Source organism: Hyperolius riggenbachi, chromosome 1 (assembly GCF_040937935.1).
Source record: "Hyperolius riggenbachi isolate aHypRig1 chromosome 1, aHypRig1.pri, whole genome shotgun sequence".
NCBI classification, from domain to species: domain Eukaryota; kingdom Metazoa; phylum Chordata; class Amphibia; order Anura; family Hyperoliidae; genus Hyperolius; species Hyperolius riggenbachi.
Genome location: NC_090646.1, coordinates 382,683,361 through 382,697,615, shown reverse-complemented (window position 1 = coordinate 382,697,615; position 14,255 = coordinate 382,683,361). Strand labels below are relative to the sequence as shown.

General features: G+C 39.1%; 1 protein-coding gene across 2 annotated transcripts in view; it reads right to left on the bottom strand.

Moving 5' to 3' along the window:
* The window catches only part of CNTLN (centlein), a 540,427-nt gene that overhangs the window by 186,865 nt on the left and 339,307 nt on the right, over positions 1-14,255 (bottom strand). For both annotated transcript variants that reach the window (XR_011020538.1, XM_068234381.1), the window contains exons 21-22: positions 11,250-11,347; positions 2,796-2,922 (exon numbers count right to left, since the gene is read on the bottom strand). Coding sequence is in view for 1 of the 2 variants with exons in the window: in XM_068234381.1 (XP_068090482.1) it covers positions 2,796-2,922; positions 11,250-11,347 (225 nt within the window). In the remaining variant the exon portion in view is untranslated. The remainder of the gene's footprint in view (positions 1-2,795; positions 2,923-11,249; positions 11,348-14,255) is intronic.

The window sequence follows — 14,255 nt, the reverse complement described above, 5'->3', positions numbered from 1 at the left end:
TGCAACCTAGTTGTTTTTATCACTACTAGAGACTGAACTTGCTGTGAGTGTGTTCTGAGTGGAGGGAGTGAATGACTGTTCAAACATATATCTAGGTTACAAATAAATTGGGCCCATTTCCACTGCTCTGCTATATTGATCTATGATTTATAATAGGAACAGGGCAAAGCAGGACATGCAATATACCGGTATAAGCAATACTAACAGCATACAGTGGTTTGCAAAACTATTCGGCCCCCTAGAAGTTTTCCACATTTTGTCACATTACTGCCACAAACATGAATCAATTTTATTGCAATTCCATGTGAAAGACCAATACAAAGTGGTGCACACGTGAGAAGTGGAACGAAAATCATACATGATTCCAAACATTTAAAAAAAAAAATAACTGCAAAGTGGGGTGTGCGTAATTATTCAGCCCCCTGAGTCAATACTTTGTAGAACCACCTTTTGCTGCAATTACAGCTGCCAGTCTTTTAGGGTATGTCTCTACCAGCTTTGCACATCTAGAGACTAAAATCCTTGCCCATTCTTCTTTGCATAACAGCTCCAACTCAGTCAGATTAGATGGACAGCGTTTGTGAACAGCAGTTTTCTGATCTTGCCACAGATTCTCGATTGGATTTAGATCTGGACTTTGATTGGGCCATTCTAACACATGGATATGTTTTGTTTTAAACCATTCCATTGTTGTCCTGGCTTTATGTTTAGGGTTGTTGTCCTGCTGGAAGGTGAACCTCCGCCCCAGTCTCAAGTCTTTTGCAGACTCCAAGAGGTTTTCTTCCAAGATTGCCCTGTATTTGGCTCCATCCATCTTCCCATCAACTCTGACCAGCTTCCCTGTCCCTGCTGAAGAGAATCAACCCCCAGAGCATGATGCTGCCACCACTATATTTGACAGTGGGGATGGTGTGTTCAGAGTGTTGTGCAGTGTTAGTTTTCCACCAAACACATAGCGTTTTGCATTTTGGCCAAAAAGTTCCATTTTGGTCTCATCTGACCAGAGCACATTCTTCCACATGTTTGCTGTGTCCCCCACATGGCTTGTGGCAAACTGCAAACGGGACTTCTTATGCTTTTGTTAACAATGGCTTTCTTCTTACCACTCTTCCATAAAGGCCAACTTTGTGCAGTGCACGACAGATAGTTGTCCTATTGACAGATTCCCCCATCTGAGCTGTAGATCTCTGCAGCTCATCCAGAGTCACCATGGGCCTCTTGACTGCATTTCTGATCAGCGCTCTCCTTGTTCGGCCTGTGAGTTTAGGTGGACGGCCTCGTCTTTGGTAGGTTTACAGTTGTGCCATACTCCTTCCATTTCTGAATGATCGCTTGAACTGTGCTCCGTGGGACGTTCAAGGCTTTGGAAATCTTTTTGTAGCCTAAACCTGCTTTAAATTTCTCAACAACTTTATCCCTGATCTGTCTGGTGTGTTCTTTGGACTTCATGGTGTTGTTGCTCCCAATATTCTCTTAGACAACCTCTGAGGTCATCACAGAGCAGCTTTATTTGTACTGACATTAGATTACACACAGGTGCACTCTATTTAGTCATTAGCACTCATCAGGCAATGTCTATGGGCAACTGACTGCACTCAGACCAAAGGGGGTTGAATAATTATGCACACCCCACTTTGCAGTTATTTATTTGTAAAAAATGTTTGGAATCATGTATGATTTTCGTTCCACTTCTCACATGTACACCACATTGTACTGGTCTTTCACGTGGAATTCCAATAACATTGATTCATGGTTGTGGCAGTAATATGACAAAATGTGGAAAACTATACTTTTGCAAACCACTGTATGTAGCCATTATTGTCTTTAAGAGTAAAATGGAATTGGCGTAGGATCCATGCTCCCATGGCACGTAGGTCCTGCATTACAAGCTGCACTACAAGGCATGACCATTTTATGGATTAATCTAGTCTTGCCCCTCTGTGTGTGTAAGTATTTGCTAACGATCTTGTATAACGCTAGCTATGTAGCCTTAATTTAGAATACCATTGTTATCCTCCTAATTGTAAAAAAAAGAAAAAAAATATTTTTATCGCGCTTTTCTCCTGGCGGATTCATAGTGCCAGAGCTGAAGCCACTAGGGCGCGCTCTATAGGCAGTAGCAGTGTTAGGTAGTCTTGCCCAAGGTCTCCTCACTGAATAGGTGCTGGCTTACTGAACAGGAAGAGCCCTCAACAAGTACACTATCCAGCCACTACTGGATTAATTGTACACAGTGCTGTACAATTTATTAATAAGGATTTTGGAAAACAAGCATGAAACAAACAACCTTAGAAACCTGACACAGGATAGGAAATTGCACCTGTACAATTACCTCTTCTTGTCACACTTTGCAAATCAATGTAACATCCATACGTTAAAAGAGAAATAAAGACCGTGTCTTTCAGACCAGCTTAAGCCAGACAAATGCCGTAATAAGAAAATGAGTGGCAGCTTAACTATGTAACGATTATGTAAAGCAACGCACAAGGCCATAAATTGTTTTTACGATAGCAAATTACATACCTGCAACATTATTTACAGGCAACCTACACCATAGCACAAATTTCTAAATGCCAACAAATATAGCTTTATTTTATCTTTACACGACCGGGCGCAAAGCAACAGTTTTCAGATCCTTATTACATGTTATTTTGCCATCATGTTAATGCCTGTCATGGGAAGACGTTAGCTGGTCTCTGAGGTATTATTATGCTGCTCATGCAATACACTGTACTACATTCCAAGGTGATTTAGTGAATAATAGGCTTGGGGAATAAATATACAGAGTACATTACCTTCCTTTCAAGACTTTCTAACATTTCTTTGCTGGATCTTTCGTTTTCCTGGTAGGTTTTCAGACGGGTTTTCAGATCCTCTATCAAATGCCTTTTCATGTTGACATCCCTTTCCATCCGAGTCACCCTAGAGAGCCAAGGTCCATGTTACTACTATACAATTCAGATTTATACTGTGCTCAAAGCAGCAGGTGCTGTGAGTTGTGCTATACACTCAAAATGCCTCCAAATAGGCACATCATGCTGCATCCCATTATAGAATACTGCCATGTGTTTCAGGTAACTGGCTTGTGTGTCCTCTATTGCCTTATTTAGAAAAGTATCCCTGTATCTTGTTATTAAAATTAAATTGTGGTTATGCCCGTGTGTTGATAAATATATTTAAAAACTGTAACTACATAAAGAATGGGTTATTCTTTATTCAAAACATCAATTTTGTTTACCTACGTGGGGTCTGTGCTATAAAAACTTCTATGCCATGTATAAACCAGTAACTACAGTTTATAGTGAACTGCAACTTGACAGATGAAAACTGAACAAGATGGTGGGCGTGTCCACATATTTATCATTTTTTATATATAGCTAGCATGAACATATTACACAGGGACTTGCAGGACACCTAGAACCATTCACACATGTCCCTTAGGTGGCCTTTAGAGATGGCCAATGATATGAAAAAAACATTTCTGGCTTGCAGGCAAATGTCATGCAAGTTCTGTAAAGACTGAAACTGGACCAATCAAATCAACTTTCTTTCTATTGTTCTGTCACAAGTCACCTTAAAAATAAAGGGAGGAGGACAGGGGTTGCAGAACTTCAGGTTCAGAATAGCAGTGTTTGTTAACCTCCTCTCTCAATTCAAAAACAAAGGATAGTTGGAGAGATTGCACAAAAAAAGAGCACGCATACCCTTGGCATGGGGAACAGTTTTTTTTTTGTTTGTTTTTCTTTACATAAGACTGATTTATGTGTGTAAGGTGGCCACTAGCTGTCCAATTTCTAGCAATCAGAAATTCTGATCGGATTGGTTGTAAATAATCTCCATTTGATGGGCACAATCGATTACAAACGATTATAAAAATAGTCGTCCGATTGGATTTTCGTCAAATCAAAATTTGGATTTTCTTGTTGGTTGTGATAGATAGGAAGCAAAGATTGGTTTGTTGATGGTGTAGTGAACGATTTTTCTTCTGATCTGAATTTTCTGATCGCTCAAACAATTTTTTCACTAGAAATTGGATCATTAGTGGCGACCTTTAGCTGAAGTTACCAATTATTATCAGCTACAGAAAGATAATTATAGACAACTAGAAGTGAAGTAGAAAAAAAAAAAGAAAGAAAGAAAGATAGGTGTGACTCTTACACTTATAAACTTAATTTTACAAATTTCCAATTTGGCATGTATGGAATTGCACTGCTGAGAAGGGCTTGTGGAAAAAGCAACCTAGTGTTCCCAACTTATGTTATTAACCAAGTCACCTCAAAAATGAGGTGACTTATATACGATCTTATTAACATGCATAGATACATCCAAGGGCAAAATAGGTTTGGCACACAGGTTTTTTTTTTTAATCCCAAGGTCTGTAAAAAGGACAATAAAACATGAACCGAGTGTGGGGGAAAGAAGATTCCGCCACCTGTTCAGAATGGAAGACTGGCTAAGATGTGGAGTATCAATTAAGACATTAACCCTCCTGGCGGTCTAATAAATTCTGCCAGGAGGCAGTGCAGCAGTCTTTTTTTTTTTTTAAATCATGTAGCTACATGATAGCCGCAGCTCAGCGGCATCCGCCAGCTTCGATCGCCTTCGGTGATCTCCGATAAGGAAATCCCGCTCAAAGAACGGGATTTCCTGGAGGGCTTCCCCCGTCGCCTTGGCGACGGGGCGGGATGATGTCACCGAAGTCGTGACGTCATTGGGAGTCCTGATCCACCCCTCAGCGCTGCCTGGCACTGATTGGCCAGGCAGCGCACGGGGTCTGGGGGGGGGGGGCGGGCGGCGCGACGGATAGCGGCGATCGAGCGCGGGGAGGCGGCGATCGGTGTGCTGACGCAGCTATCAAAGTGCTAGCTGCGTGCAGCAAAAAAAAAATTAAGCAAATCGGCCCAGTAGGGCCTGAGAAAACCCTACTGCGCGGCTTACCCCGAACTACGTGGTTTCCGCCAGGAAGGTTAAAGGACAACTGTAGTGAGAGGAATATGGAGGCTGACATATCTATTTAGTTTTAAACTATACCAGTTGCCTGTCAGCCCTGCTGATCTATTTGTCTGCAGTAGAGTCTGAATAGCACCAGAAACAAGCATGCAGCTAATCTTGTCAGATCTGACAATAATGTCAGAAACACCTGATCTGCTGCATGCTTGTTCAGGGTCTATAGCTAAAAGTATGCGAGGCAGAGGATCAGCATGACTGCCACGAAACTGTATTGCTTATAAGGAATTAAATCAGGCAGCCTCCATACACCTCTCATTTCAGTTGTCCTTTAAGACATTGTAAACATGTCCCAAATTTATACAAATAATCAGACTTTAGTCATGTCTGTAACTTTGTTTTGATTCATTTGGCAGTGTTGGTGGCATAGTGATCCTGCACTATTTGGTTGGGCTCTGCAAGTGGGATTGAACAGTATCTCCTAGGTTCTGTGGCTAGGTAATAATTTAAAATATTAAAGTGAAAAAAAAGGGATCCGCAAGCCAGACCAGATTGAAGTAGAAAAAGGCTGATATGTTTATTAGAAAAATCCACAGACAGTGCAATAAAATCACAGGATCAACTTAGTTGATCCTGTGATTTTATTGCACTGTCTGTGGATTTTTCTAATAAACATATCAGCCTTTTTCCACTTCAATCTGGTCTGGTTTGCGGATCCCTTTTTTGTTCATTTATCTCATATGACCTGGCTGACCTGATCCTGCACCGACTGATATGATGCTTGGGGGTTTAGAGCGTTTATGAACTTTCTTTGTTGCTTAACATATTAAAGTATTGCCTCATTTGAGAAAGTCTTTAAAACAAACCTGTGAGGTTTGCTAAACCCACATTTACCCTCAGCCAGGCCAATCTAGCGATGAGACCCCCAAATAGCAGCTACACCGCACCTGCCTGTAGCAAAGACCCACTAGGGCTCCAGCAGAAAAAGTTGAGCTAGATTGGGTTGGTGCTACTGCAACGGCGCAAATAGCTTGTGCATGCACAGCAGCATGGATCCAATTGGGTTTAGCTCCATCTGCCGGTGCCCGAGCTGGACCATGCTAGATTGCTTGCGCACGCCGTCAACATACGATTTTTGGGGGGTCTCAGTGCTGGAACATGCCAGTGGAGGACAACCGGGAAAGCCACTCCCGGATCCAGAGGCTTCCCCCTCCCAGGGTGAGTACCCCATGAAGGGGCACATTTTTCCACTACAGGTACATTTTAAGTCAAAACATTTCTTACATTGGTCTTATTAATTCCATGTAAGCCGTGAGATAGCATTCAAATTGAAAACGTAAAATAAGAACCAATAAACCAGTGGTTTTAGATGCATGCTTGGCCTACAAGACATGAAATAATTATTTACATCACTCTGCACACTGACTTGAAGTGTTGCATTATACTATGCACTTGATATGGATATGTGGAAAAAATGTTGATCTGCAATGATATCCTGTTTTAAAGCTTAAGTTTGCCTACCCCTTTTTAGAATTGTATTTCATATTAATTACAGAACAGTTTTATATTTTGCAATGCTGCTGTTCGAGAGCTTTCAGGTTTATTGTAGCTCACTACAATTCTGGTGGATCTCCACAACTTAAATGGACACAGTGCATCATTGCTGACGTCGCTAGTAATGAAAACAATAGAAACCAACAGGACCACACATACGTTTTGTGATCCTGTTGAGAAGATTCACCTCACTTCCTACCCTGGTGAAAAATTCAATGAGAACAATAAAGTGAAAGATTCTCAGTGGGAATGTACAGTACATAGCAATGAAATCCTGACTGATGTTCTAGCTTTCCCCACACTATGTAATAAATAAATTAAATGCATAAATAAAATAAGAATTAAAAGCATCAGAGTGACTGCAACTGCGCACTAGAAAAAAAAAGTATTCACTATTTCATATTTGAACAGGGCAGTAAAATAGACATTTAAAGTAAATGTAATAGCCTTTACAAACCCATATAGCCAAAACACGCAGGCCACTAGTTCTTGTTGGTTTACCACTCCAACTGAATTACAGTGAGAGGTAATAAAAGGCTAACACTTACATTTTAATAGTAATCTGCACTCAACGCATGTTTTGGGTACACCTGATGGCATTCCCTGAGATGAGCCATGCAAGGGTACATTGTATGCGAATCCACAAAATGTTCATGAATTCTGATGGTGACCGTGGCCATAACATTCAAGTGGCTGCTGAGCTGGGGGCAGGCCATGGCAACAGAGTTGAGGTGGCCACAGAGCTACGGACTTCTTCCTTCGAGGCTTTGGGCAAAAAATGCCACGGTAGTTTTGCTGATTTTCTTGGTGGGGGAGGGGGTGTTTGAGGTTTATGAATAATATCTATTTTTGACAAATGGGCAAGTTATTTTAAGCTCAAACTCTGATGCTAAGCTAGGGCACAATGAGTATTAAATTAACCATATTGTATAGGATACCCTCGGTTGTCTTTAAAGGACAGGGAGACTTCAGAAATAATGTTTCTGTGGAAATGTGGAACTGGTGATCCTTTCAGTCTACACTGTAGAAAGCATTTTAAACATTTTAATATACCGGCAGATTAAATTGCCCTAATTTGGGCAAGGTTTTCTTAAACCCCTTCATGGCCATTACCTGACTAAGTGGATATATAAAACCAGAGTATGTAATTTTGTAGTACTCCCATATACTGTAACTGCTAATAACGTTTTAACTGTTTTGTGCATCAAGAAGTCACGCCACTTTTTGGGGGACAGGACTGTGTTGTAGTCAACATATTAGAAATATGGGTGTTCTAACCACATTTCACTATTGTACCACTTTTGTCTAACTTTTGGTCATGCGCCTCTTTTGTAGCTCTTACATAGTTTACCTGACATACACTATCTTGGGATCATGTAGTCAGGGGTGACTGCTATCCGAGGTCAGTTAGAGGCATCATCTTTCTGTTCTAAGGTTAAAGGGAACCTGAACTGAGTAAAATTATTTGAAATAAACACATGATGTAGCTGCAAATGAATATTACATACTTACCTCGCCATCAGTTCCTCTCAGAAGCTCACCATTTTCTTCTTACAGTGATCCCTTCCAGTTCTGACAATATTTTGTCAGAAATGAAATATACCAGTTGCTGTCCGTTATATATCAGCAGCTGTCAGTTACAACTGAATGTGCAAGGTAATGTCCATGTTTCCCTATGGCTCAAGTAAGTGAAATTACAGTTTAACAGTGTGCTGACCAGGAAGCTGTTATGTGGTAATGACCATTTTTAAAATGGAGGACTGAGAATTCCATTGATCACAGTGGACACATGGGACACAGGAGATGAGAAAGAGATTGATGAGTAGACTACACAGGAGGTAAGTATGACCTGTGTATGTTTATTTTGACTTTTTATTTTCAGTTCAAGTTCTCTTTAAGTTTCAGAACGGGTATTCCCTTTCCAAAAAGATACAGCACTAAGATTCCTGCAATGAAAACCAAAGTACCACTGGTAAAGATGCCGGGAGCAGTAGTTTGCATGACAGCTACAGTCATGTTTGTTGAGCAGAAACAATTATTTTAGTGTAAAAAAAGGGACTTCTTTTGTACAAGGCATTGATGCCAAGCGCTAAAGGGCAAACGAAGTGATAGGGATAAAGAGGCTGCCATAATTTATTTGTTTTTAAGCAACACCAGTTGCCTGGCTATCTCGCTGATCCTCTGCCTTTAATACTTTCATCCATAGCCCCTGAACAAGCAAGCAGCAGATCAGGTGTTTCTGACATCATTCTCAGATCTGACAAGATTAGCTGCATGCTTGTTTCTGGTGTGATTCAGACACTATTGTAGCCAAATTGATCGACAGGACAGCCAGGCAACTGGTATTGTCTAAAATGAGATAAATATGGCAGCCTTCATATCACTCTCACTTCAGTTCCCCTTTAAGGTGTGGGAAAGTGGGAAGGATTAACAGGATATCAAAAACAGGCAAAAAGAAAGGGATCTTCAAACTGGAAAAGAAAAGGGCACCAACTAGAACACAAACACATGCAGCAGATATTCTGCAAGGAGACACTGTAACCAAGATAAACTTGAGAGTTTAATTGAAGCTTTTGTATGTGCCATATTGGAGCACATACCATTGTTTCGGGTCACATCTAATACAACAGACTACAAATAGGTTTATCCTCAGCATCCAGCATTCTTATAACAGGCTCATGATGCTTTCCTAATACCATTGTTACCAATTGTTTGTACATAAACCATACTTTATGGATACATAAACATAAAGGATTGCTCTGTTGCATCGTTATATAGGCAGATACTCGCTTATTTATAAATCTTGATTTGTTAGATGCAAAATTTTGGGGAAAATGTGTGATCAAACTATATCTAACAAAAGAAAATTGTAAACTCTTATTGCATACTTTCCTTTTTTCACATTTAGTAGCAATAGTGTCAGGAGATATTTCAGTAAAATTGCAAAACTATTTGTATTAAGGCTTTTTACAAGTCCTGCATGCACAGCTCACTGACAACTCATGATTTCATATCACTTGTGCGTCTCATTGATTAGAGGAGCCAGAGGATACAACTCGCTCTGCAGCATCAATACCTGGCAGAAGCTGCAGCAGCACTTTGCTTAGTATTCAAGGTATTGAGAGATCTTTCATAGCCTCTGGGATTCATGCTGTATTAGTCTGAGACTGTGACAAACTAGAGATATATCCACTCCTAGAACTTGGGTTGGCTCTTAGAAATACAGTAATGTTTTTCTTCATGTAACATTATCAACATTTGTCTGAGCATGCATACCAAACCAGAAGAAAGAATGGATATTACTCTGTGGCATTAAAAGAAAAAAAGAGAGAACAATCGTTGGATTGTTTAGATTCTGTCATGGTCACACTACCAAATTTTCAATCGTAAATGTGTGTAGTGAAAACTATAGCAAAGGAGATGACATTTCCAGGGTTTTTCGTTTACTAGGTTAAAAGATGCTGCAGCTTGTAATACATGAAAATAATAAAAAAGAATGGTTTCAGAGCATTAACCAATTTAACCCCAAGAAGAGAATTTCTCACAAACAATTTTTAGTGAAAATTACCCATTGTCATTTTTTTTTCATATACAGTACTCCTACTCAACTTAAACAGCAAATCATATGAATAAGTATAGCAAATATCTATAGAAGCCATGAAAACACATTTACATTTCTCTATACTAACTCTACAAAGAAAAATTAAGAAAAAAGCTGGACATTTATGTGTTACTATGTAAACACTGAAAAATGCTTTACAAGCGAATGTGAGTAAAATTGTGGCCAGAATATGACAAAAAAATTGTTCAAAAACACAAAGAAATGCTGTCCCTGCATTTCTGAAATAAATTACTTCACTTCATCGTTAATCAGACAGAAATGAAATATGAGTAAAATAATAACGAGAAGCTAAATTAAAATGAAAGATGATCTTTTATCGTCAAACTGCTTTACAGGTTTCTTGGATGACCTCATCCAGAATTCAATTAGAAAACTTGTACAGCAGGACAAACAATATAATAAGTAATTTACAATTAGGATAATGTCATACAAGGATCTGTTATATAAAAAAATAAGCATTTTATTTTACTGGACGGTCATAACAAACAATTTGCTTTTAAGTTTAAAAACAGGAAACGGGGGAAAAATAGGTGAAAGCTATAATTTGTAAACTATTACAGTTCCCTTGAATTCTTCTTTTAAAAAAAAGGCCCCAATCAATTTAAAGTCTAAACAAACAAAACTGTCCTTTTGCACTTGTTATACATATAAGCTTTGGTGCTTAATCCAGTTTAAGCAGCTAAACCTTGACATGTCTCTCAGCCCCCAGGCAAAGAATTACATTATCTGAAAGATTCCTCTGCACTTTGCTCTGATTTGAATTTACATCAAGGGTGATTAAGTCCACTCTGGGGTCTCAATCTAACTTTGGTTACTCCATCAAATCATTTATGAGTTCACACAATTTGTGACCTTCAGCTACACTTCCCAGCTTTCTTGTGAAAGCAGAAAATCCATCTGTGATATTAAACTTAAAACACTGAAACGAAAAACAAATGTAGAGAATTAGCACCTCCAACTTGCCACCTCCCCGACCTAAAGTACGCAGGCATTAAAGTGTGTGAGAACATTCAAGAATACAAAAAAAAAAAAAAAAGAAAATCTTTAACAGTCAACACTGACCACAAGGTGGCGACAAACACAATGGATGACTGCACAGTGCACAGAAACAGAAATGAAACACTACCTTTCCTCTAGTTCCCGAATGCGTTCCTCTTTTTCCAGGACTTCATTTTTCATGGCTTTAATTGTTGTGGACTGTTTTGCCATTTCAACGGTCAGATTCTAAATTGAGGAGAAGGAAAAATTAACTATATAGCTCTGGAAGTGGGTTTAATCTATCTGGGAGGTCCTCAAAATATAACGTGTTGCCTTGCTTCCAGTACGAAAGGGTTTAAATATACAATCACTTCATAAAACATTACTGCAAACACATGGAAAGAAGGGATAACATTACAAACAATAACAAACGTTTATGCACCGAGCTCCAGCCTTAGCCAAAGGGGAAGAAAAACACGGTTACAGTTAGAATAAAAGGACACCGTTTTTGAGAATTAAACTTTTTATCATTACACCATCTGGCAGGACACAATTTACACTGTTACAGTGTAAAGTGTTCGATTTATTAGGGTAAGAAATCACATTTACCACTGTATTTTCCAGTATTAAAAAGTAAAGGCGCATTAACCAATCACAGATTATGATGTATTATTTTGACTGGTTGAAAATAAAAAATTAAATGCATTTTTTCGTGAGCAAGTAACTTTAACTGGGGCCCACAGACTGACTCTTAAAAGAATCTGTGCTTTTTTTTATTTTTTGTTTTATTCAATTAATTAGGATTAATGCTAAACAAAGGGGTCTTTTTGTTTGTTTGTTGTTTTTTTTAAACAATACCTTTTAAAATGTTTTTAATTAGGACAATACGTCATTACACACACACACACACACACAAAGATATTCACTTGGACCTACACCTGCTCGTTTGATTGGTAAGACCCGTAAGAAGAGCAACATTCTGGTCTTACTGGTTAGTAGTAAAAATAAGTGACTGTATAGGGGCAATTAGGGGTGGCTAATGAGATACTAATAATTCCAAGTTAATGCAGGATTATGCAATGCTGCTTGATAATAGAGCAATCAAATTCAACCTTGGCAGGATTTGATTGGTTCATGTTCAAGCATACATTTTCATTCAAATTTTACATTAATTGCATCAACTCAGAATTATTTGCATCTTACTGACCATCTCTAGAAGCAATAGGGTTGTTGTTTTTTTTCGTAACCGTTCACCAAGCCATATTTGGCTTCCATCATGTTACTACTACAGTACTACTACAGTAAAGTATAATGCTTTTCTGTGTCTTCATCTATGGTAAATTTACAGATATCCTACTTGCTAAAATTGGACCCCCAAATTTCCTTGCGCCTCTCTTTCATGCACGCCTATTCACACCGAAATCATTACAAATCGCAATGGCTACTGCTTAGCAATCACGATTTTTGTTCTGGGAACAAGAATTGCAGCACACTTATTACCAAAAGGCAACATGCAGTGATTGCAAAATTGTAGTGTGAATGCTCCCACAGGGAGACACTGTACTAACGATTTGCCGATCTCTGATGATCGGCAGTCGCAGTGCAATCGTCCTCCAATCACACACAGCCGCAGGTCCCATTCATAAATCTAAGTCCCCGATTCAATGAATACCGGCGTCTACGAGACGCCGACATTCATCGTATCTTCCTGTTACACTGCTACGCATTACTTTCGATTCACGTGCTTACGTACGTGAATCGTAAATAATGAATGAGGACATCTTGTGGCCAAACAGTATATTGCACCAAATTTCATTTTTGCTTAATAAAAATCCCCACACTGACTGTTAAAATTAACTATTTCCCTCCCACACCCTCCCATAGTATCCAAACTTTTAAAAAAAAAAAATTACATAAAAAAATAAAAATAAGTAGTTACCTTAGGGACTGAACTTTTTAAAAAATTATGTCAAGGCGGTATATTACTATTATTTTTTAATTTATGGGCTTGTAATTAGTGATGGACACCAAACTGAAAAAATGCACCTTTATTTCCAAATAAAATATTGGTGCCATACATTGTACTAGGGAAATTTTTTAAACGTTGCAATAACCGGGAAAACGAGCAAATAAAATGTGTGGTTTATATCCACAGTAGAATGTTTTATTTTAATACTATAATGGCCAAAAACTGAAAAATAATGAATTTTTTCATTTTTTTTCTTATTATTATTTAGGATAAAATAATTCTTGGCATACTGTAACCCCCAAAGAAAGCCTAATTGGTAGCAAAAAAAAACAAGATATAGATCATTACGCTGTGATTAGTAGTAATTAAGTTATTGGCGAAGGAAAGGGAGGAGCGCTGACAGGTGAAAATTGCTCTGGTCCACAAGGGGGAAAAACCCTCAGTCATCAAGTGGTTAACTGTGTTTTTTCACATTTTTCGGAAAGTGGTGTTTAATTTCACTAGCCACACTCACTTCTGCCAGACCTGCTGTTAAAAAAACAGAAGAGATCAAAAATGATTGATATTGACATGTCATTTGTTCATATTGTTTGATCCACAATCAGTTTGCACGTAATCATCTTTACTACTGGCAGACAGACAAGAAAGAAACTAGACAGCATCAACTGCAATTATTTATAACCACACCCCAGAACAATGCGATAGGCTAAAAGGTTGTTTGTTTTATAGATATACATATGCACAGAGGGAGCTACTGGCTGCTTGGAAACAGCTGTTATTTCCCACAATGCAACACAGGAAACTGTCAGGACCTAGGTCGTGACGTCACACTGTGGGAGGGGTTTCACCACAGTATCAGCCATACAGATCCCCCTGATGATCTATTTGAGAAAAGGTCAAGATTTATCATGGGAAAAGGGGTATAAGCTGCTAATTGGGATGAAGATCAATCCTTGGTTACAGTTCCTCATTATGTAGAACCCTCAGACAAGGTGAAATAGACCAAAAGATCCCAAAAAAGGAAGACCTCATACCATAGCCCCCAACCATACCGGTTTCGTCGGGACGGTCCCGATTTTGGGGGGCCCTCCCGCTATACCGCGCTGCCCCCCCCCTGGTCCCGGCCGCTGGGGAGAGAGGGGGTAAAAAAACGATCGAGGTACCAGCCCAGGGATGAGATATGTG